The sequence below is a fragment of the Pagrus major genome, chromosome 8 (genome assembly GCF_040436345.1).
Source record: "Pagrus major chromosome 8, Pma_NU_1.0".
Taxonomy (NCBI): domain Eukaryota; kingdom Metazoa; phylum Chordata; class Actinopteri; order Spariformes; family Sparidae; genus Pagrus; species Pagrus major.
Window position 1 is genome coordinate 19704994 of NC_133222.1, and position 23754 is coordinate 19728747.

Consider the following 23754-nt stretch of genomic DNA (forward strand, 5'->3'; position numbering starts at 1 on the left):
ATTTGCCTCTAAAATGTATTATTACTGTAAAAAATGTTAAAAGTAGCAGAAAATAGAAATACTCAAGTTCAAGTACCGAAAAAAAGTACTTTGTTACAGTAATTGAGTAAATATCAGGATCACGTTAGCACAATATTTAAGTAGCCTATCTTTCTGCATTAGGACTACTTATACTGAGTACCTATATGTACTGATTACCGATTTTCATTTTGCATCTTCTTCAGAAGGAAATCATTTTGTGTAGTCCATTGCAGTTGTCAGCTATTGGTTTCTTTGCACATTAGGATTTTTTGTTCAAATCATAAAATCAACTGAAATATGATACATTATAGATTAAACAACCAAAGAGTACCTAAGCACATCAATTTAGCTTCATTAGCACTAGTCTGACAACAATATGCACATTATTGCAACACTTACAGTAACCCCATCAGTATAATAGTCCATTAAACAGTCCAGCATAGAGTAAGGGCATAAGCCTCTGAAAAAAAGTACACAATAACATTTACTGTATGGCAGAGTTTTTAACAAACCGTATAAAACATATGTTTACAGCAAAATAAATGTAAACAGTGCATTTTACATGTAGAATTTCCATTTTTAATTTCCAAGCATATTAAAAGACTTTACAGAGAAAAAGCATTCACAAGGCAGCTAAGTTGAGGCACAGGTCAGACCAAGTTGCATGGGGGTATTCGACCATGCACAAACTGCATAAAGAGGAAAAGTTCTCCTGTTTTGCAGCAAACATTTAGTAGAATGAACCAGTCTGTCGGTAAATGTGAAAGCACCGTTTATCATGTAAAATATTCTCCATTCCTGTGAAATCCTTTCAAAAACACACTAGATTTGCAAAGGGCAAGAGGTTTTCTTTGTCTATGAAGAGTTTACATTTTTGCTAACAAGAGGCAGACAAAGCAACCGTGTAGTTCATGGACATTGCACTGGTTGATGTACATCCTTTATCAATACATTTTTAGCCACCTAATACCTGCTCATTGAGTTTGACCATTTCCATCATTCATGTCAGTAGAAAGGCACTTTTGTTTAATGCAACAGTGAATGAAAACTACAAAAAAAAACAAAAAAACAACAACTTTGGTTTAGAACAACTGATATACTGGTGCAACAACAACCCACCACAAAGTATAATTTTAAATAGACAGTATACTCACAATATTATAGGGAAAAAAAAGGAGCCGACGCATGATGATAACTTCACTAATGCAACTAAATTGACATGACAGGAAGCAGAGACTGCCATTGTTAAAATGGCTCAGTGATTGAAAAAAGGACTTAAGGTTGGCAAAGGTCCGAGTTTGGCTCATGTGTTCTTTGGAATATAAAATAAATAATTATACAAATATATAAAAAAGATGCCCACCACCGTTAACCACTGCTTACAACAGCAGGGTTAACAAATTACCATTTTTTTTGGCTATATTTCCACCATCAGTGTCTGAGACAAAAAGTATTAATGTTCTTTGCCAAGAGCAGCATTTCATTACCATTTCAGCTCATGCCTTCTTTGACTATTTCTCTCCAGACAAATCACATCAGGGCAGGGTTGCCGTTTTCAACACAGTCACATATGCTTTGATGCGCACATTTACTGAAGGCACAATGGTGAAATCTCAGGCAAACCCTGGAGGATCAACTGCACAGATACAAACAAACACTCCCTTTTCCTCAAATGCTGCACCGGGTCAGAACAGAATGGCTGCCTGAAGATTCATCAGCAGTCCTTCTATTCTGTCTTCAAACTCTCTCCATTCCTCTGCTCTCGCAGCTTCCTCCTGTGCAGGTATCCGGTACGCTGCAGACGGTTCATTCTGGCTCCAAAGAAGGTGACGAGGTTGTCTGGCACCAGCTTGGTGGTCAACCAACCCTGTGAGGAAAGAAACAACACAATAAATGAGGTGCATGGATTTACAATCAGTTACAACTACATCTTTCAAGTAAGGCTGGGCAATATGGCCTTGACAATTACAATATTTTTAGGCTATATTGCAATACATGATACACATCTTGATATTTTGAAATCACCTCAAAGGAACTTCATAAATTCTAGGATGAGTGACAAAATCTTAATATTGTTTGACCAAATTCCTTGATGTTGTGATGACATTGTCATTGACTGTTGGTACATCACAAAACTTTAACAGAATCAGATTTTTGATTAATAATCAACAGTAATGTGGAGATAATGACCAAGAGGGTAAAGCCACATATTTGAACAAGTAGAACAGTCTGGAACGTTCAGAAAATCATTTTACTGTAATGCAGCCTTTCAAACCAGGAACAGACAACACTTTCAAGCCTTAATCTTTAAAAAGTAAATTATATATTAGTGTTGTAGCATATAAAATATTGTTTAAGCATAGTTTCCACAAATCGTTTGATTAAGATAAATGACAGCCTGACTGTAAACTGGATTTGTGTTGCGGCTGAATATACATCTCATTAACAGACCTAAAGGGGCATTAGAATAAACTAATGAGCCACATATTTCAGTCTTAAGTCTAAACATTCTATAACTACGAGCAACATTGAACTGAACGTTGTGTATTTTTGAGGTTTTTGCTTCTTACCATGACGGCATGTGGGAAATATCCATTGGTCTGGATCTGCAGACCCACAGTGTTGAGTTCAGCAGCCACATAACGCTCAGGGGTGGGCTTGTCCAGGGTGGGCTTCCTGATACGAGTCATCTTAGTGGCCACAAAGAAGGGCAGCACGCTCTGAAGGAAGACAAAGGGAAAATGTGAGGTTAGTTTATACAGCTTAAATGAGTTTGAATAAAACAAATGTTTGTTCTTCAGGTCAGCATAAAGTCTGCTCCCATTACTTATCTAAAACGACAAGCTTCAACAGTTGAACTCCAGATTCGCAGCACAAAGTTGTATGATAAACATTTATAAAGTGGAAAAGCATTTAAAAAGTGGAAAAGCACATGTCCTCCTGTTCATCCGACCAATGGCACTTGCATTAAAAACCCATAAAATCTTTGCTGTAAACTGGTCTGATGACCAGAGCAATCAGGTGAAAATACCCACTGAAGGTTTGCTGAGGTGAAACTGTTGTACACACTGCAAACCACAAGGTGGCACTTGAGTGACTACTACAGAGGGTGCTAAAAACAGAACAAACAGGCTTTGTGTGGAACAACATATTTTCAAAAATGCCTCTGCAGTAAAAATGCATATCAGAGGCAACATTCATGAAGGTGCATTTATTTCATTGCCCTTCAGGCAGGATTGGCTGAGAGCAACAAGTTGGATCGGAGCAATAAAAGTCCTATGTATGATGGAGAAGAGGGATAAACCCCATCAGACGAGACCCAAACTCACCTGAATGATGATGCCCTGACGCTTGTACTCCTCCTGCAGGCCACGAGAAAAGAAATCCACAAAGGCCTGCACACAGAACAGAATGAAAAATCTTCTGTTATCACAACCCAAATGGTTGGCTTGATGAAACAAACAGATACTGATCAATATTATGAAACAATTCAGCTCAACCAGAGAGAATTATTGCTGGTTTAAAGGTGGTAAATGTTGCACATACCTTTGAGGCAGAATAGACTGTAAGCAGAGGGACGGGGTACATGCCACTGGCAGAGGAGATATTGAGGACGACACCTTTGGACCTAGAAACAGAAAAAGGTAGATTCAGGATAAGAACTTTGAAAACTCTACGCTGTCGTTTGTGAATCTACAACAGTCACATTTCTTTGTATAAATACAATTCCAGGACTCAAAATCATCATCTTTTGAGGACGTGGAACTGGCCAAAATTACACATCACAGAGGACTCCGTTATTTGGAATTTTGTCAAAATCAAGAAAGCCTTCTGAAATCCTCAATTTCAACAGTGCTGCCATAACAACACAATCTTCATTACAGGGCTTTCCTCAAGATGTGAAGCACTGATCCCAGAAAAGTGCAACTCATTTATTCCTTTTATAAGTGTCCTTATTTTTCCATCAAATCCACAAACTTTCAATGATTTTCCAGGCCAGTGGGAACCCTGTGTCTATACACATTCAGCATACTGACAAATACACACAAAGTGATGTTCCACACACACCGACATACACACTGAAACAGTGTGGTAGTGGCCGTGTGTGTTGCCATGGCAGCCTGTTGCTGCAGTGATGTAGTGGAGCGACGCTCCAGCCTCACACGGCACCAAATGTGCCTGCTCTGCGATTGGCCAGCAGGGGTCACATGGGAACAGAGCAGCCAATCGGGTGGGAAGAGCACTTTCTGTGAATTGAAAGCTTGTCAGCATTGCGAACAAAGGAGGAGAGGAAAAGAGAGATGCAGTGATGGAAAGGGCTTGGTGAGGATTTCTTGTCCCCCTTCCTGATAAAAATAGTCACCTTTATAAAATGAAATCTCCCGAATACTGCTCTTGGAAAACAAAAAAAAGGTCTAACTCTGAGTTAGAGATTCCTTGTGCAGCTCTGTGCCACAATCCCTCATTCACAACACTGATATTTGACTGCAGTCATGTCGCAAAACATGGAAGCCTATCATTTAACTCACCTCTCAGCCATTCTGGGCAGCACCAGGCGGGTCATCTAAAAAGGAAACACGAACATCAGCTCAGTTAACTACAACCGTCACTCAAAAACACAAACAATGATGATACCCTTAAAAGCAGAAACAAGGGGATCTGAAAAGAAGGGAAAGAGTTTATTTTAAAAAAAGAAGACTTTAAGAGGGGGAGAGAGAGACAGGCAGAGACCGACAGAGAGAGAGAGAGAGACAGAGAGAGAGAGAGAGAGAGAGAGAGAGTTGCGTAGGTGGCGAGTACAGACAGCGTTGGTGTAGTCCACCGTTGCTTTGGGAACAACTGAGAGACTGCAGGTACCATGGTAGAAACAGCAGAAGAGGAGAAAGAAAAAGAGGGAGGAGGAGAAGAAAAGGGGGAAAAGTGAAGAGAAAAGTGATACCTACAGATCAACTTTAATCAAACAATTGGGGAGAGATAGGTGCTGAAAGTATTTGAGATATTTTAGCATGTAAAGAGTGAAAAGTCAGTCAAGAGAGAAAATTTACCTGGCACACTGAGGTCATGTTGACGTTGATCATATTTGTGATGAACTGAAACAGAGAAAGCACCAGTCAGCTTAAACACTGGTGTATAATTTTACATGTTTCAAGCGCAGACATATCACCAAAAAGAGGTGATAGGTACACTAAATTCAATAAATATCATCAATACTTAAGTAGGAAGCATGACACAAAGAAAAGAAGAGCTCACTCAGTTAGTTTAGACTGTACTCACTGCATTAGCAGCATTCGAAATGTTCCATCTGGAAATAAAGACGATATAAGAGAGAACTCACATTGTCCAGATCAGGAATGTGGAGGAAGTACTCAGGATAGGAGTAGGACACACCAACATTGTTAACTGTTGAAAGAAAAAGGAGAAAAACAACAGTTATTCTAATGTTTTCACAAAATAACCTTGTGCTGGAGAAATTCAAACTAGCTTAAACTTTTACCACAAGGTGGAAGCAAAAGCAAGCAAGATAAAAGCAGGCCTTCATTCCACACTAGACACAGCCACACCTTACAACCAGTGGAGCACAAGTGGTATCATAAAAAAGGACAAAGAGTTCCTTAAATGTTTAGCTAAAAAGCACAGTGTGAACTCTGAGTTTAAACATCTAAGATCACACCAACTGCTGGAATTTGAATGCAACTTTATACATCTAACATGAGTCGTGATATTAGTGTCAAAATGTCTCAACAGCTCGAACTAAAGAAGAATTCTTTAAAAAGAAACCCATGACTCAGAAAGCTGAAGGCAGAAAAAAAAAAAAAAAAAAAAAAACGTTCTTTTCAAGCTCAAAATAGGATTGATCCTTTGTGTTCTGGCAATACGTCTTCACCCCTGCATTATCACGATAACTCAACCAGACCTTCAACTCCAGCAAACATTGTGCACATTGCCAACTTTGCCTAACAGTGAAACTACTAAAGAAGTCATTCAAGTTTCTAAGCTAAAGGAGTATAAAACCGATCAAACCACTCTGCTGTTAAGCAAGAATCAGGAGGTCACACTTAGGTTACATTTCCACATTAGGTGTTGTGTGATTTAAACTACATGGCTGTTGTATATACAGTGAAATCCAGAAGGGAGGTTTGCCAACAGTCAAACAAAGGCCAAACTGTCTGTGCAAGGTTTTGTACACCCTTCAAGCACATAATTATGTCCAATTGTTCATGACACAGTTTCACCTTCTGCTGCAAACACAGTGCACCTCTTGCTGCCTGATTACACATGGCAGGTGAATGTCAAACGTTTATCACTAAGTGATGAAAGGTTTGTCTTGAAAGATAGGTCTTCATCTCATCGTTTATCACTGCTACACAACTGGTTCTTGGATTGCCTTAACTGCAATGACCACAAGACAAAACCAACAGCTTTGTTCAGATAAGTCGACGTGCAAATGGCGCCTGCATCTCATCACTGGACACTGGACAGTAGAAGGATGAATGTACACAGTCCTGAAAAATTAGCTCTTACCAAGAACACCGATCTCCAAACCAACCAGCCCCGCCTCGATCTTGGGGTAGATGTCCGCCTTGCCAAAGTCAACTGCGATGGTCCTGGTCTCCACTTTAAACTGGTCCTCTGTGAAGGGAGAAAAAAGTGTCCATTGATTATAAGCTACAGTGACGCAAAAGGATGCATGTTTAAGATCATTCACTCATACTGTGGGTTCATGTTTAACAAGTTGGAGAGCATAATGTGGCCTAACAGCACAGCAATCCCCAGTTTCCAAACCCTGGACCCATTCAAATGAAAGGAACATGAAATTAGTCACTGTCAGACTTGAACTGAAGAGGGCACTGCGTACCAACAAACCGGCCGAGGCCATCTTCTACACCCCCCTCCCTCCCTCCCCTCCCTCGTCATATTTGACGCGCCTGCTGCAATTAGAATTTATTGTCCAAAGACTCGTTTAGCTGATAGGTGGCGGAGGGAGTTATAAGAGGAAAATTCCTGGGATGTGCCTCGGTACAGTAGTGTGTCAGTATATATTCAGACTTGAGACCAGATTTGAAAAAAAAAAAAAAGGGGGGGGGGACCTCACAGGGATGTGACCAAAAAGAAAAAGGGGGGTCAAGGGTTGGAGCCTCCCTGAAATCTATATCCAGTTCAGATTATTTTTAGACATCACAGCCAATGTGAGTCCACGTCTAAGAAAATTATGAAAATCGAGCTCAGGAAATGGTGGCAAAGAAGCAGAAATATGAAGGCTGAGGTTGCCAAATTGGAGACATAATTCGGGGTTGCCAGGTAGGTGCGATTAGGAGTCAAATTAGATGCTTGCATGAGAGAAGAGAAGCATTTACGACAATTAAATTATAGGCGGGACAGGGTGGGTTGCCCGGTTACATGCTATAAGGAAGGCAGTTTTGTCAGACTAATCGTGAGGGAGGAGTGCCAGAGTTTGGCACGCCGCACCCTGCTCGTGACTACCCATCAGCCCCCTCTGTGGACTTGAAGCACGACAGGGGAAATTGCGCTGCGAGAGACGTCAGAGACAGATGGAAAGAGAGCGAGTCAGGGAGAGGGCACTATTTGAACAGGGGGGGCCACTCACCATTCAGACTCTGTTAAAATCTGGACACGGGCCAGCAAAGAGAAGGAAAAAAGTTTTTCCCTTTCATGCGGATGCTCATTTGCTATTTGTTGTTTCGGTCTGTGAAGACTTGAATGACATGTTTGCTAGAAACAGACCAGCCTTTTCCTCAGGTTGGTCCATGAGTTTCTCTTATCAGGCCAGATATTGAATCTGTCTTTCCTCATACTGACAGTGAGGACGTAAAACACAGCCTGCTTTGTTGGCTGCATGTCTCCAATTCAGCAGCACTCAAACAGAATAAAAGCATGAGTTAGCAGGAGGCAAAAGAGTGTGAAAAAGGGGATTTAGAGAGTCAGTCTTGATAGTGAAACTACTCGCAAAATGACAGATTCCAAAAATATATTGTGTTTTTAAAAAAAAGTTAGTTGCACTTTGTACAAACATCTAAAATAAGCTTATGTCAACTTGTATTTTGCACTCAATACAGACGCAGCGATTATTCTCTCTCCTTTCTTCTTGTTTAACTATTCTCTAAAACCTTATGTCGAGGACATGTCTGGTTTCGAGGCCTGGGAAACCCTGTAGCCGATGGGGTGGGAGGTTGCACATCACTGCCTGCCCATACACACATCCTCATCAGCCCACTCACTGTGCGCTCAACCCCGAACAGGTTTCCATGATGTTGTGGGAACACACACAAACACACACTCTTGTACACACTTACCAAGTGACCTGGCCACGTCATCCAGCTTGTCCTGGGAGCGACTGATCAACATCATGGCAAATCCTCGGCGAGCCAGCTAGAAAAAGGAAATGCCAGTTAGTAAGAGAAGCACAAAAAGGAGACAAATGTTTAGCTTTAGTGCCCAGAATTATGTAGTATATGATAATGTGATGAAACAGGAGAAAAAGATCCAACTGGAGCACAAATTCTCAAAAGTGTAGGAGTAAAGTTTACATCTCCACTTTCGATGGGTCTGCTTTAATGTCAAGGAGGAGCAATGCTAACATATCTTCTAAAATGTGTCCACACTTATGCATTCATCACATTTTATATTGGCAATATGTGAGCGGATTGTAACCTGACATGAAAAATGAGATCTTCCTGCCTCTCAGTTGTCTATACAAGCCTGTGGACGATTTATTTCAGTTGTTTAATGCTGCTGGATTGGGTTTTTCCTTTGTGAAGGACAACAGCCCAAAGGATGTGATTTTATGCACGTTTAACACAGAAGCTCCACAGAGCCCCTTTAGATGGAGGGTTGGAGAGCAGGAAATACTTGAGAACTTCTTTACTTATTTAGGAAATTCTGATCAAATCAGAATCAGATTATTCTCAGGTTTCCACCCATTCTGACTGGTCACCTCCCCTGAAGTTCAGCCAGGTTGATCTTTGGCTATGTGGCCATGTGGCCATGTTGCTGTGCAAATCTGCTTGTGCATTTCAAACTGTTCAAAGTGATGCACTTTAGATCACAAAGGCAGATTTATTAGTTTTATTAAAGCAGCATTCATGCATAAATGTTAACATGCCTAAGAACCCTGCACAGCTTAATACATTTGGCAAAATGGCGGCCTACTGTTGCATGACAAGCAGTTAGCCCCACTGTAGCAACAGTATGAGTCAAAGGCCCTACATGACTTTATAATACAGCCAGCACACCCACACAAGTATGGGCCGAACACGTGGCAGGGTAGCCCCTATTCAACATGTGCTCGTTACCTCCGAATGAGCCCTTGTTGACGAGCCTGGACTGAAGTGTGCGCATATATGTGTGTGAGGACTCTCTTCCACGTTAATAGGCCTGTAAGAGCTCTCCCCTACCACGGCCTATGAGTGAACACTGTATGCATGTGTGTGAGCGTGTGTATGCATGAGTCACAGCTTTTTCCGTGAAAGAAATTAAATAAATAAGGGTCCAGGAGCCTCACCTCCTCCGCATAGGATTTCCCGATTCCATCTGTGGCTCCCGTCACAACTGGAGAGACAGAAAGAAGAAAAAGAGGTTAGTATGGGTACTCTTCACAACACTATCCCACTATGTAGCAGGGCAGGGGTCAAGTCAATGTCTGTTCTACTAATGAGGGAGCGGATGTTCTTAAAAGTTGCCAAAATAGGACCAACAATGGTTCATTTTCCATGAGACTGAAACCATAATTTCACTTTTTTTGCATTTTAGATCTGGTATGAGGCGCATGAGAAACACACACACACACAGAGATATGGCTCCTCTTTGTTCAGAAGCTTACAACACACCTTAACATCAGGTTTGACCGCTTTCAACTTGTCATCATATCTGCTCAGAGCTCCAACATAAGAGTTTAGCTTGTGGCTCTTGAAGGTGATGGATGGGACAGTCTGATGAAGGCTTTTATGGCACACCTCACAGTACTATTCACCTGTTATTTAGGGAAACCTCTCTCGAAGCTTTGCATGACATGCTTACAGGGTGTCCGCTCTCAAAGGCGAGTGTGCGGTTGGATTTGGGAGCTCAGATGCATAAAATACAACCTGAGATAGTATAGATAGCAGTGAATCTCAAAGATTACACTACAGAGACAACAGAAGGGATGGAAATTGCATTGAGGCGGAGATAAGATGGTATAGATTGCAGCAGAACAAAGATGGAAGTCTGAAGAGTGATGGATTCACAAAGCCCTCGAGAGCAGCGCCTGTGATTCATTATGATTTAAGATCATGTTTTCGGCTTTCTTGCACGAGAACGCAGCTGTTAAAAGGTTAAATCAAGTGTGTTAGTCGTATAGACAAAGGTGGAGGAAGGAGAATGGTGGAAAACCAGAGAGGACGAGATGAGTTTGGTAAAAGCCGAGCAAAAGATGGTAAAGTGGCCGCAACGTGGGGAGACGGAGACAGAGAGAGGAGCTGATGTTCTTCTTGTGTTCAGAGTTCTCCTCACCTTGTCAAGCAAGCAGGGCTATTTTTAAACCTTCACTGCCCATCAACCCCAGTTCCTTCTTGACTGATGGCGGATGGGGGAGAAAGGATGGATGGAGGGAGGGAAAGAAGAACAAGGAAGGTAGAAAAAACAGACAAAGAAAGGGTGGTGGCGGTGGTTTAGGAGGGATTGGGGGTACTCACAAATATACACGCATAGTTGTGCATCATGAATATATTATTAGCAAGGCTTGATGAAAGATTAATAGAGGTAGAGGACATTCTCTGGCTAAGAGCTGGAGAGCAGCAAAAAGAGACAAGATGAGAGAGGGGATGCAGAGAGGAGGGAGCGATGACGAACATGGAGCAGGAGAAAGGAGGAGGGTGAGCGGGGTAGAGAGGGTGGGGGGGAGACGGAGGGGATGTGGAGGGATCCTAGGGGCGGCTAAAAATAGAACTGGAGCGAAGCAAGAGAACGAATGAGTGAAGGAGAAAGAGACAGAATAGAGATGGCGGTGGAGAGGAGGAGGGGGGAGAGAAGAACAAGTGAGTGAATGAGAGAAGAGGAGTGAGAGCGAGTAGCACAAAGTCAAAAGTGAAAAAGAGAGCAGAATCCCTGGTTATTTTTAAACCTCCCCCGTGTTAAGAATGAAACACTCCGTGGCAGAAAAGCCTCAATGGGCACGGGCTGTACCAAATCAGGCTCTCGCTGCAGATGCAGGTGGGGGCAAACAGAGGCAGGGAGAGGCTACAGTCGCTGCAAAGTAAAATGGCTGAGGGGGGGAAAGACGACAACAACCACCTCAACTTAAAATGAGCTTTATCTAATATAATCTGGCAAGGTGAATACGGTTTAATTGTATCATGAGAAAAAAAAGGTATCAGACTTTAAAGACAAAATAAAACGGGAAATATTACAGATCATGGCTGGCAGGTGAAAACCTGCATGATATGGCTGGCAGGTGACAAGTCTGGTGACAAGTTTTGAGTGTATCTGATAATGAACACAAAAGGAGAGGAGTATGAAACCACGACTCGAGTTACAACAATACAGCCTTTTCTGAGACCAACTAATCCTACAATACCTTCGAGGAAGAAGTGACAGGCCACGTCAGCTGTGACAGAGAAATAGAAAGAACGACATGAGAGGCCCAGTGCACCGTCCACATTCCTGTCACATGGGACAATTAATATGCTCCACAGAAAGATGCATCTAACGAGTTTGCATAACTGAGTTTCAGGTACAGATGATTGCACCTGGTGAGAGAATGTGATATGCACTAAAATGCACATACGGCATCACCGTTTCAACTTTCACCCTAACAGAGGAGTGTGTGCAAGAATGCAAGAAGTGTTTAAAATGCAGCTGCAGCATGACATTGTGAACTTGGACATGGCCATGAGAACATACAGTGCCTGTCAGACTGTACATGTGAACAGGCAATGAATGTCATACATTTTAAGAATGCTCAAAGTAGTTTCTATCTTGTGTCGCCACTACTCACAGCATGCGAGTCCCATTTTTTTCATTAACCAAAGGAACTTTACCCTAAAAAAAGGGTGAGGGGCTTGACTGGCTCATCACTAAACAACAACTGAAATCCTTCCTATAAGTCAAGTGTGCCAAATTTCAAGTGGGAAAACTCCAATCTGCAGGTTTGTCCTTTGTGAGTCTTTATGTTCATTAGAAAAATATAGTTAAAAGAACATTCTAATTTAAAAGTCATGTCACATGTATGAGAATGTCACTATTACACACTCAATTTCACTATTGTACACTTGGTAATGATGATATTTTATGTACTTTTTTAGCTCGGGACAGGGGTCACAAATTAGCCTTAGCTAAAACTCCTTTACGCAACAAATCTGTATCATGTTGTTGTTACCCGTTCTGTGTTTCTTGCATTGTCTAATACCAACTACAACTAATAAATCAAACGAAAAATAAATTACTCTGGTAGGCCAAAGCACATTTGAAATCTGAGTCATAAAAATCGTGTAATATAAGACCTAGCATGACAAGATACAGTCACTTTCTGAAAACTTCCAGCCCACCATTTAGAGCAGATGTTTACTTGTTTTAACAGTTTTAATAAATAATTAACTACTTATGCAAGAGTGGAATAAAAACATGTAAAACTGACATATGTAAAGGGGATTTTAGGTGGTTGGAAAAGAGAGACAGTTAAAAAAAAAAAAAAAAAAAAAAAAACTATACTCCCTAAAATACTTTAGAAAAAAACAAACAGCTAGATCAAACAAAAAAAAAGGGGGGGGGGGGGGGGACAGGACATCACAACTCAAAAAAATATTGTTATCGCCACATACTTCTTTACGGACCCTCTATTTTGAACTGTGATTTTCCACTGTGCATTTGTCTAACGACCCCCCCGCTCCCCTTGCCTAATGCCCCCTCCCCACACCCTCCAAATCCTCGTGCTGGTCTTATGAATGACTATACTCCTCCCACTCATTATATAATGGTACCATTTTCTCAATAAACGTTGTCTAGGGAGTGAGTGAGACTGAAGTGTGTGTGTGTTTATGTGCATAACGGGGGGGCTAGTACAGTGGGATTAGTACACGGAGTTCCTCCTGAGTCTTAAGATGTTTCTTCTTTTGCTTTTGAGTTGCCATCAGCCATCACTAGTGCAAGGAATACAAGAACAAAGAAAATATTCTGGGACATTTTGAGCCAAGTAACTAATAATAATTTAGGGATTTATGGGAAAGAAAGACAATAAATTATTTTCAGCTACAACAGCAGAAATGGATGCCAGTTGTTTCACCCTTCAATGATCACCCCACACTGGACTCTGCAGAAATAACAGAAAATATGAGACCCCTATTCAACTGTTCCACTGATGTACAAGTAGAACACAATGTCCAAAAATACCATTGTTCAGTTTAGTCACAAACACACACCCCAGTGCTCCCAGCAGGAATTAATTCCCATCACGTGAGCAACGCATTACATCTGTGACACACACAGATGTAATGTAACAAAAAGGGTCTACGCAAGCAAGCACGTGACTGACAGCAGCGGCACTGACGCTCAGAAGACGCACACACTGACAACAAAAGGTTGAATGTGTGTTGATGGGGCAAGTACGTATTAGAGTGATGTGTGCAATGAAAAAAAGAAAACTGAGATCTGGGAGAGGCCAGGGAAGAGTGGATACATGAATGTATGCGTGTGTGTGTGCGCTGGCAGAGAGGATGTGTGCACTGCTGCCTCACATTCATTCCCAGCGTCGCCGCTCTGAACCCAGTTTCCCCCATTCCAACGCCTCTGAGAAAACGGGTCCACCATGCTGGCTCTGAAGCGCCCTGACGGGGGCGCATTTGCACTGCAGCTCTGCTGTGCTTAATGCTGCACATCACGTCCAGAGGTATTGACATCCCCCAGCCTTTTCTGTCTCCCTCCCTCCCTCCTCAGCAGTGGAGCAGCCCCTGCCGCTGCCTGCTCACTATTCCGAGGGTCTAAAAAAAGCAGCAGGAGGAGTAAAAATAGCAGCGCGCCTGCACTGCCTCGTCTGGGAGCTGCCTGCCTGCCTGCCGCAGCACCTGAATACCAACAAGATCCCCCACCACCATCACCACGACGACCAGGCTGCTGCTGCTGCTGCTGCTGCTGCTGCATCCTCAGCCCTCCACCTAAAACCCTGATGATAGCATGAGAACTGCAGGCTGGGAAAAACCACAGAACATCAGATCTGATGAGCAGTGGAAAAAGAACAGGGAGTCCACAAAGCAAGAATCTTTGATTTAGAATAACTGCATGAGAAGACGCATGTGAGGGGATGAGCAGCTCATGTTAAAGAGACAAAAGAAAACCTGAAATCTTTATGAATAAGAGATTCAGATTTCTAAGGTGCGCTGATTAGTTAAACAAGCTGATCTAGTGTGTTTGTAGAGAAAGCTGGCATGGTTTTGACTATCAGTTACCCACAGGGCGAGTTTTTTTGGGGGGGGAGATTCAACTTCCTATGCAAAGAGAGCGAGACAGAACTAAAATGAGCTCAAAACCTCCCCCCTCTCAATCCCCCCACAACCACCAAATCCCCAATTAAGATTCTCAGTGAGGAGAGACTGCGGTCCTTGTATGCCCCGCTCTCGTTACGTAGCGTTATGTAATCTGTCGCACCCCAAACTCGCCTATCAACGAGCAGCCCCTCCTACCTCAGAGGGAGGAAGAGAAAAAAAAAAAAAAAAGAGGGAGAGAGGGATGCAGCAGAAGATCCAAAGACACCCCCACCCAAACACACACATCCCATTCTCCATCCGCCCACCTTCCACATTCAAAAACACACACACACACACACACACACACATACACGCTGCTTTAAATAGCAGGGGAGGAAAGTCACATGGGTAATATAAAAGTCGACAAAAATAAAGCTTGATCGGGCCGGGGGAGAGGGAGAATTGAGGGGAGGGAGGGTGAGACAGAAAAAGAGAACATGTACTTCAGAGCTGCCCAAGATAGAACCAGCATCTAAATTTGGGTACAGAGCAAAAATAAGAAAAAATAAAAACAGTCACAAGCCTTGTTTAAAAATCAATAGTTTTCTTCACCACGACTACTTGGAAAGAGAAGGTGATTTTTGAGCAGGAAACAAACTTTGACATTTGATCGTACGCAATTAAGGACAGACTGTTTTCTGTGGAGGGTTTGGTTTCAAACCAAGCCTACAGCAGGTGATTTCACTTTATTAGTCCGTCCTCTCTGACTAAAGGAGTGTTAATCAATGAAATCACCTGCTGGAGTCTTTGGGTGCGAACGCCTGCATGCACTCAGCAGCCAATGACTGAATTTTATATCATTCATTCATTCTCTGTGTGTGTGCGACAGCGGATTTAATTAAAGTAAATGTATTCATACTGTAAACATAACTTTGAAAAGACTTTTATCTAGTTTATCACATTAATGAATGCCTGAAAATGCACTTATGATTGTTATTCTGCAGATTCTCCTGACAGAGTTTGACCAAAACTGTCAACAACAGAAAACAACTTTCTTTCCAATCAAAATCAAAACCCAGGTGCTTTTCATGGTCACAAAACTACACAAATCCCTCACACACCAACTCTGTCTTACACACCCTGAGGTCATCCAAGCTCCTCTCAGGTACAGGGTGTTGCTTGTTTTAATTTATTAGCGGTTAGGCAATGACAGAACAGGACGTTAAGTCAGATGCATTCTTCTGCTCCGGTTGGTCCCAGAAACAGTGACGCCAAACCACACTTCAGAATACACTTCAACAGATACTCTAACTGAACCAACTGCCTTTCTGGCATGTTCGACCGCAACCAATGTACGCAGGTGTCGCTTCACACAAGGCAATAAAACAACAGACTCCAAATATGCTGGTGGTCCAGTATAGTGTGTTTAGAGAGCATGACTGCTCAGGTACTTCATTGTTGTACTTGATGACCTCCTTACGGCCTCACGATGTCTGTGTGTTAGATTTAGTTAACTCAGAATGTAAAGCTTAAAAAGGACACAATGGGCAAATTATACGTATTCTGTGAGGTGCTGGTGTTCAACTAGGAATATTATGCTTAAAATTTCTGGGTTGCTCTGTCTAAACAGAACCCACGCCAATAACAGTTTTCACCAACACTCTTGGTACCTGAGGCATTTCAGTTTCTTTGTCAGTGCAAGGACTTCAAATGATCAATATCTTAGTCTGTAAATGATTATTCGATTAGTGGCTCGATAGAAAAGGTAACCTGCAAGTTTTTTGGTGGTCCATTTGATTTTTATAGCAAAAATACCAAAACATCCCCTTGTTTCATCTTCCCAGGCTGTGTTGATTTTCTGCTTTTCTTTGTCTTATAGGATAATGAATCTGATTATCTTCAGAGTTTACACACACGAGCAATTTGAAGATGTTTTTTGCTTTCAGAAATTGTAGAGGCATGTTTTTTTTAATCATTTTCCAACATTTCATAGACCAAACTATTAGTCGAGAAAATACTGACAAGTTAATCAATAATAATGAAGTAATTGTTAGTTGCCGCCCGCGACCATTTAATTAAGAATTTGTTTGAAGAAAGTTATAAAATAAATAAAGGGTGTCAATCACAAATTATTTTGATGCAGAAACTGTCAAACTGTTATAATGTTCAGAGAACATGTACAATAATTTTATAAAATACCATAAATACAAGCTAAATGTTAGTGTTTTTGAAGTTACAGTATTTTAAGTTAATGTTTTGTGTTTGTTAAATTAACAAAATTTATTTCGTGCATATGGAAACATGAAATCAGTACTGGTTGTGAGGGATAGCAAGAATTTTAGTAATTAAAAGAAAATACAAACTTATAGGGGGATAAATTCAGTTGTGATACAATATGAGAAGTGTTTGAAAGAGAGAAAGGCAGACGGATGTGAGAATGTGAGTAAAAAGAAAGTGCAAAAGAGAACAACATGCTCTGAGGAAGATGGTACTGTAGCCAGAGTGCAAGATACAGAGAAACAGATACACACACTGGCTGGATGGGGAGTTGGGTGAGATGGCGTGAAGGAGGGGGGAGAGATTGAGAAGAGCTTGAAATAAGGGAGATGCAGAGGATTTTTTTTTCTTCCCTCTCCCTCCTTCTCTTTTTTTTTTTACCCAGCATCCCTGGCTCCGGCACGTGTCACAGAGCGTGTTCATCACATGAACAGCAGTGTTCTCTCTCTCGCACTGTCTCTCTCTCCGCCCACACGCGCGCACACACACACTCTCACTCATACAAAGCACTAGGGGGAAGCACATTCACAAGGATGAAGATGTGGAGACCCTGCCTCAGTTGACACACACACACACACACACACACACACACACACACACACACACACACACACACACACACACACACACACACACACACACACACACACACACACACAGAGATAAATTTCATTCACATATGTGCATTTTCCTTACCATGAATGAAGCCTAATTCCTATTCATAAAAAATAAACACCAAGTTATTCTCTCACAATAATTAACGCCCTGTAACTGAGCTTGTGTTGACAAACTTGCACGCCTCAAATGTTTATTCCTGGGGACAAATCAAACTCAGCCAAATTCTTGCGTAAGTGCTGACCCAAGTCTTTGTCACTCTAGTGCTGTACTGATGAATGGCTGCATACTTCTTATATAATCGGACCATTTTCTCAATAAACTGTAATGTCAAAGGGAGGAGGGGGGCACTTCTAAGGCGCACGTCACATCACTACCCCCCACCCTTGCAAAAAGCTCCCTTTGGTCTAATTTACTTCCCTATAATGGAGTTTCACTCACACGCAACAGAGCAGACAGTGGCTTCCTTATATAATATGGGATGCTGGGGGCTAAGAGTGGAGAGAGCAGAGAGGAGAAAACTGGGCACTGCTACACATTGGAGTGAGCAGCTGCTCCACCGGAAATAAAAGCAGAAATATTGGAAGCTGCATTACAAAAATACAAGAAAGCATCATTAACAATATTAAATCAAAGATTAAATATCTTTCTGAAAGCCAGATTTATGCACACTGCTAAAAAAAAATAATAAAAAAAAGAAGGAAAAAAAGAGGAATCTCCCTTTCTTCTGATGCACATATTTGTCAAAATGTGCTAAAATATTAAAGACTAAATGTCTTGGCAGATAAAAATGTGTCGTGTTCTAGAGAACTGCCATTTCTTCGTTCAAGGTTTTTTAAAAAAAGAAAAGACTCAGCTGCAGACATGGATTGAGCTGGCAGGAGATCGGGAGGGTGAGTGTGTGCGTGTGCGTGTGCACAGTGCAGTAGAGAGGCTGGGGAAGCCGCCTTAACCCTTGCTGCAGTGCTCCTGTTCTGCCACTAGGAGTCCCACACACTAAGGGGAAGACCAGTTACTGGCAGAGAGGAACTCCACAGAAATCCCTGCCCTGCACTGCATGTGAGAGCTGCAGAGCTTCAACAGAGATGTGCAGTGATACCAAGAAAGACTACTTAATTTTTATTTATTTTTTTATTTTTTTATTTTTTTTAAAAAAAGGGACAAATGGAAGGGATTAACTCTGATCTTATCTTGTGTTAATGGTTTCATGGAAAACTTGAATTCAACCGCATGCATACACTCAAACCTGTCTGACCAGGAAATGCCAGTTGTCACATTTGTTGCGAGAGCACTCGTGGATTGCAAAACGCACATGTTTAAAGCATGAGCCGGGTCGGCAGACATTTTTCTAGAAAGCATAAGATAAGATCATCCTTAATGATCCCCAGAGGGAAAATCAAGTGCTACAGCAGCACAAAGACAAAGTAGCAAGTAGGTAAGAGCAAATTAAAATAGGATAGATAAATATACATAAAAATAGAATAGGAGGCAACTACAATTGTTATATGAAGAGTAAAGTGTCTATACTGAACAACTGAATGCGTTCTGTGCAGTAAATGGCAAGTTAAAGTGACAAATTATGTTTTAAAGTGACATGGTGTGATTGGTCGCAGCAAGTTATGTAAACAGCAGGGTACAGTGTAACATTTTAACGTGGTGTAGTATGGAGTAATACAGTACGATATGAGGTATAATATAAGAACATGTTCTATGAGTGACATTAAATTTGGCTGATTTAATGTGACATCCTCTTCTTACTTCAACACATAAAGTGAAATAAAATCAATAATTTCAAGTCTAAATACACACCTGGTGACTAACTGTAGAGACCAGCTACAGCAGATATTAAAATGATGTATTCAAAATTAAATGTTGATGTATGGCTCAATTCAGGTGATAATTCACACGAAGAAGCATTCTCTAGAAGGGCAAATTTCAAATGTTTCCCCACTTTATATAAGTGAATAGGAACTTAAAGTTTGTGTTAAACCCTCAGCTAACCCCCTATTATTCACTGTACAGCTCAGAAGAAAGAATGTGAGATGTGACAGAACACAGGTAAAAATCCTTTCTCATTCAGTTTCTGTGGAGCAGCTACAAACTACAACTCAACAGGACTTGTGCATTAAAATACAGAACAATATCGAGCCTGTTTATTAGTTTGAGGAGGTTTGACTTGTTGCAACAAGTGCCTTGATGTACTGAAAGGTGGAGTCTCACCGGTGAAGTGTGTGTAAGAGAAAAATCACACCACTGCCTAACCTGGACAGACCTGCACGTCTGGTACAACCAGCTGAGGAGAACACCTCACCCCCCCCCCCCCCCCTCCCTCCCTCTACTTGTTCACTTTCTGCCATGGCACCAACCGTTGTGACTGGATAAAAGGCACACAAGACTTGTCAGACTGGTGGCTGTTAACTGGTTTCAGGGAGTGGCGTGCAAGTTCACGTCAAGAAAGGGCACAGAAGTGTAAATGGGACCGTATGGAAAAGTTGGGCAATAGTTTTCATGAAGATCAGTGACATAAGAATCCTTTCTGAAATATTCCTTTAAAGCAAGTCCTACAGCATCACAGTGAAAGTAGAAAGGTTGTTTACTGCAACAAAACTGACCACAAGCCTGAGGAACATTTTTCTGACTACCAATAATGCAGGAGGGAAACCTCAACACAAGATACAGGGGGTTCTGGGGGTGGAGTGACAGAGGAAGAGGAGGAAGGGAGGGCTTGAGGAGGAGGAGGAGGAGGGGAGGGGGGGGTCACAATTTCTATATGACCAATGGATGACGAAGCGATGAACAAGCGCATGACTCATCGCTGTGCACCGGTATTCCTCCGCATATTCCAGCAGAATCACCAAAAAAAATGCACATTAGTCATTCCTAAAGCCACCCTACCTTTGCGTCATGCGTTTCATCCCCTCTTATGGCGCAAAGGGCATCAATTAAAACACCCCATTCATAAAAAAAACACGACAATATGGAGGCAAAGTGCGTCACGGTGCGGATTTTAAAAAAAGACAACAACAAGCATTCAGATCATCCGGGTCGCCTGGTTTTGGGGTGTGAGGGGGGAGATTATCAACCTATCCCGATGAGAAGGGAAGCGCTCGGGAAAATTGCGCAGCAAGAGGCTCCAGACGCAGCAGTCCTCTCCAAATGGGAGACTAGAGAAGTGGGTCAAGCCATGGCAGGGCGATTCCTGTGAGACTAGTCTGTACCAGAACCAAAATACACCAAGATCTGACTGAAAACTCGTTTCTATCTGGTCAAGCACGTTGATAGAGTGCATTATAGAGCCGAATCCAATTAAAGACGTTTTCATCTCATGTGGAAATATGTAGGGCAAACGGACAAGATGTGACAAGCAGTGATGGGAACCGACGACACAAGCAGCTACATGATGACAAAACACCGCCTAAATGTGTCAGAACTCAAAGTGGGGTCAAAGATTATTAACAAGTGTGAAAATGTTGCCCAAACTACCACAATGTGACAAGTCGAGACCTGTGAAAATCATCTAGATGTAGGTCACGTTTTAATTGGGCATATGGGTTTGTCCTACATCATGCGGATGGGCTAATGTGGTTCAGTAGTGCGCTGGCTGAGAGCTCACCCACATAAAACAGCTCTCTGAAAAGTGCGCATAGCCTGCGCAATTTGGCTCCTGGCTCACCAATGTGGGGCATCCCCCTACCTACCTACCTCCCTCCCTACCTATCGCTCCAAATGTGGGTGAAAACGCTGACTGGAGCCCCTGGCAGCAGCAGCACACGGAGCAGGAAAAAACCAATTGAGCTAATAAGGACCATTATCTTGCCAGTCAATCAGCTGCTTACCTGCGCTTGTTACGCAACACCAACCTCCCCTTGAATTAAGCCACACACCAAAAAAAAGAAAAAGAAAAACATAAACGCACCAGAATGCAGCTCTTCTTTGTGCCAAAGTGAAGTTTGAGCTCAATAACCTAATTCTGGTGTTTGCACGTCGAGTCCACCTGCCTGCTCCTGTGCTGCCCTCTTCGTGACCGTGATGTAGGTGGCGTGAAAATTGATGTGACCCAACTCACCTGCCCATTTGCCCAGCTTCGGAGAGAGCAGCCGCCCGTTCCCCAAGACCCAGATCCTAAAGCCTGAGAGCAGCCTGTAGAGCAGCCACAGCGCCAGGGAGGCCACAGTGAACGCACCGACCCAGAAGAGAGGCGTCTCGGCCCTGCGGAGCGTCTCCTCCACGTTCATCCAGTTCATGGCAGCGGCTCTCGGTGACTCGGCGTGTGTGAGAGTGTGTGTGTGGAGACCTCAATTTTAGGCAATGTGCTCTAATTTCCAAGCCACAACGTGAGAGAGAGTCCCTTTATAAGGAGGTTGTAGCATCACACACACTCCCCCAACTCCCCCAACACTTGTCTAGCCTGATTTAAAGCGCGCCGCCCACCTCCTACTCCGCGCCGCCCTCCTCTGCTGCGCACTGGCTACATCGGCTGTCTCTCGGCTGATGCGCCCTTCCAGTTGGTGCATTTGCATGTCAATCAACTCCAGAGCTTCCCCCATTCATTCGATTTTCTGTATGAAGCAGGGTGGGTCAAAGGGAGACCGGGATGAGCAGCGATTGGGCGAACATTACGGCAGCTCCCATCCGGAGCCTGTCATTGGCTCTCGCCGGAGCAGGTTTGTCGGTTTCAGTCATGATTATGAAACCCTCCAAACCCACGCTTTCTGAAAAAACTGCCCACACCACTTTATGAATGAAAGGATGCTCTCATTGGTGAAAAATGTGCGCGTCCTCCCGCCCCTTGGAGAGCGTTTGGAGACAGTTCATTGGCTGAGGCTCTTCCAGTCTGTGAGGTCAGCCTGCTCCCACCTAGACATGACTCACTCGTCTATTTTAGGTATTCAGTCCGCATCATACTGCTGATAACCGCGCAAAAAACGTGGAAGCAGGTGCAGTGAGACATCTTACCGCACAGATTCACCCATGTTGCGCCGGGAAAGTCTTCCGCGCCCAATTCTTGCCCATACAGGCTCATCTAAAGGTAAAAACTACAATCCCCGACCTGACTTTCGCTTTTTTTCCCACACTCTCGCGAGATTACCCCCATAGTAGTAAGTTCCCCATCCCAAACATTGAGGAGGGGGAGATGAGATGTGATGTGTGTGTTACATAAACAGTGAGACAGGCATGTGAATTTTCATCGCTTTATTTCGTTTTTTGAAAAACATTTCCATGCACATGAATAAGCCAGTCATGCTTGCAGACGCTGGATGTTTCAGCACAACTGGCTGTCACGGTTTTCTCCTCAGCAGTATGTGCTCTGTTCCCCACTCCGACCCAGAAAGGCTATTTGCAACAGCATTTTTCAGACTCCCCACCCTCCACCCTCCACCTTCCTCCTCCTCCTCCTCTTCTGCCGCCATGCTCCCTGTGTCTCTCTCACACACACTCAAACTAAACATGAAATTCTGACAAACCGAGGCTCTGTGGCACAAAGCAAAGCCTGTCATGTACTCAGCAGAGGGACAAGAGTATAAAAATGTGTCTACATACTGACAGTCATCGTGCAGCTGCTCGCAGTCTTTGACACAAGTGGAGGGATCGAAGTCAACGTGACACCGAGAGGAAGGAGCAGCAAGTTGTGTAACAATTTCAAACGGGGTGAAATTAAATGTATGTCCGACCAGCTGGGTCTCAGTCACAGTCACAGTGTGCAGAATAAAATATATTTACAAAATGTCATGTTTCATAGAAATAATCGTCACAGAAAAACACTCAATTTTACATCCTGGCATCTCTGCACAGTCGAAAATAAACATTCATCTACAATTTAATAAACATTTATCAACTTACAGCCTCTGATTTGCACACAGATGTTTCCCAATTTCTCACAATAAAAACAACAAACACAGCATTTAAGTGTAGCCTAACACATCCATTAAATGACTAGTTTTGTGACAGGAAAGCCTCAAGGTGTGTTTCAACTATTAACATTAAATATCATCAATTCCACACGACACACACTCCTATCGGACGTTTTGAGAGTCCACCCTCACGTCTCGGTCGTGTCCTCGCAGCCCAACCAGCTGAAAACAAGAGAGAAAATGTGGATTTAGTCGTGCACAATTCCCTGTGAGAATCTCTCCATGTGTCTGTGTAAAGTGCATGATTTTAAAACACGCACAGCACGCAGAAAAGGTGCACAAACACGCCTCTTATCGCGCATGATGCTGCAGCTTTTTAGTGGGATTTTTGTATTTTTATTTTAAATGCACACGAGACAAAAATAAGCAGAGGTATTATCTGTGTATTTTATTATCATTATTATTATTATTATTATTATTATTATTATTTATTTATTTATTTTACCAGCTACGATACCACAAACTACAGCTGCTCTCTG

General features: G+C 42.6%; 1 protein-coding gene across 1 annotated transcript; it reads right to left on the reverse strand.

The window, feature by feature from the left end:
* Window positions 1–492: 492 nt before the first annotated feature.
* Window positions 493–21703, reverse strand: hsd17b12a (hydroxysteroid (17-beta) dehydrogenase 12a). Its single transcript, XM_073472270.1, has 11 exons — window positions 21430–21703; window positions 9542–9588; window positions 8334–8409; window positions 6544–6651; window positions 5357–5421; window positions 5067–5111; window positions 4551–4585; window positions 3568–3649; window positions 3351–3416; window positions 2592–2741; window positions 493–1888 (listed from the first exon to the last, which is right to left on the reverse strand). Exons 1-11 carry the CDS (start codon window positions 21605–21607, stop codon window positions 1748–1750), a joined length of 993 nt encoding a protein of 330 aa, XP_073328371.1. The 5' UTR covers window positions 21608–21703; the 3' UTR covers window positions 493–1747.
* Window positions 21704–23754: the final 2051 nt, after the last annotated feature.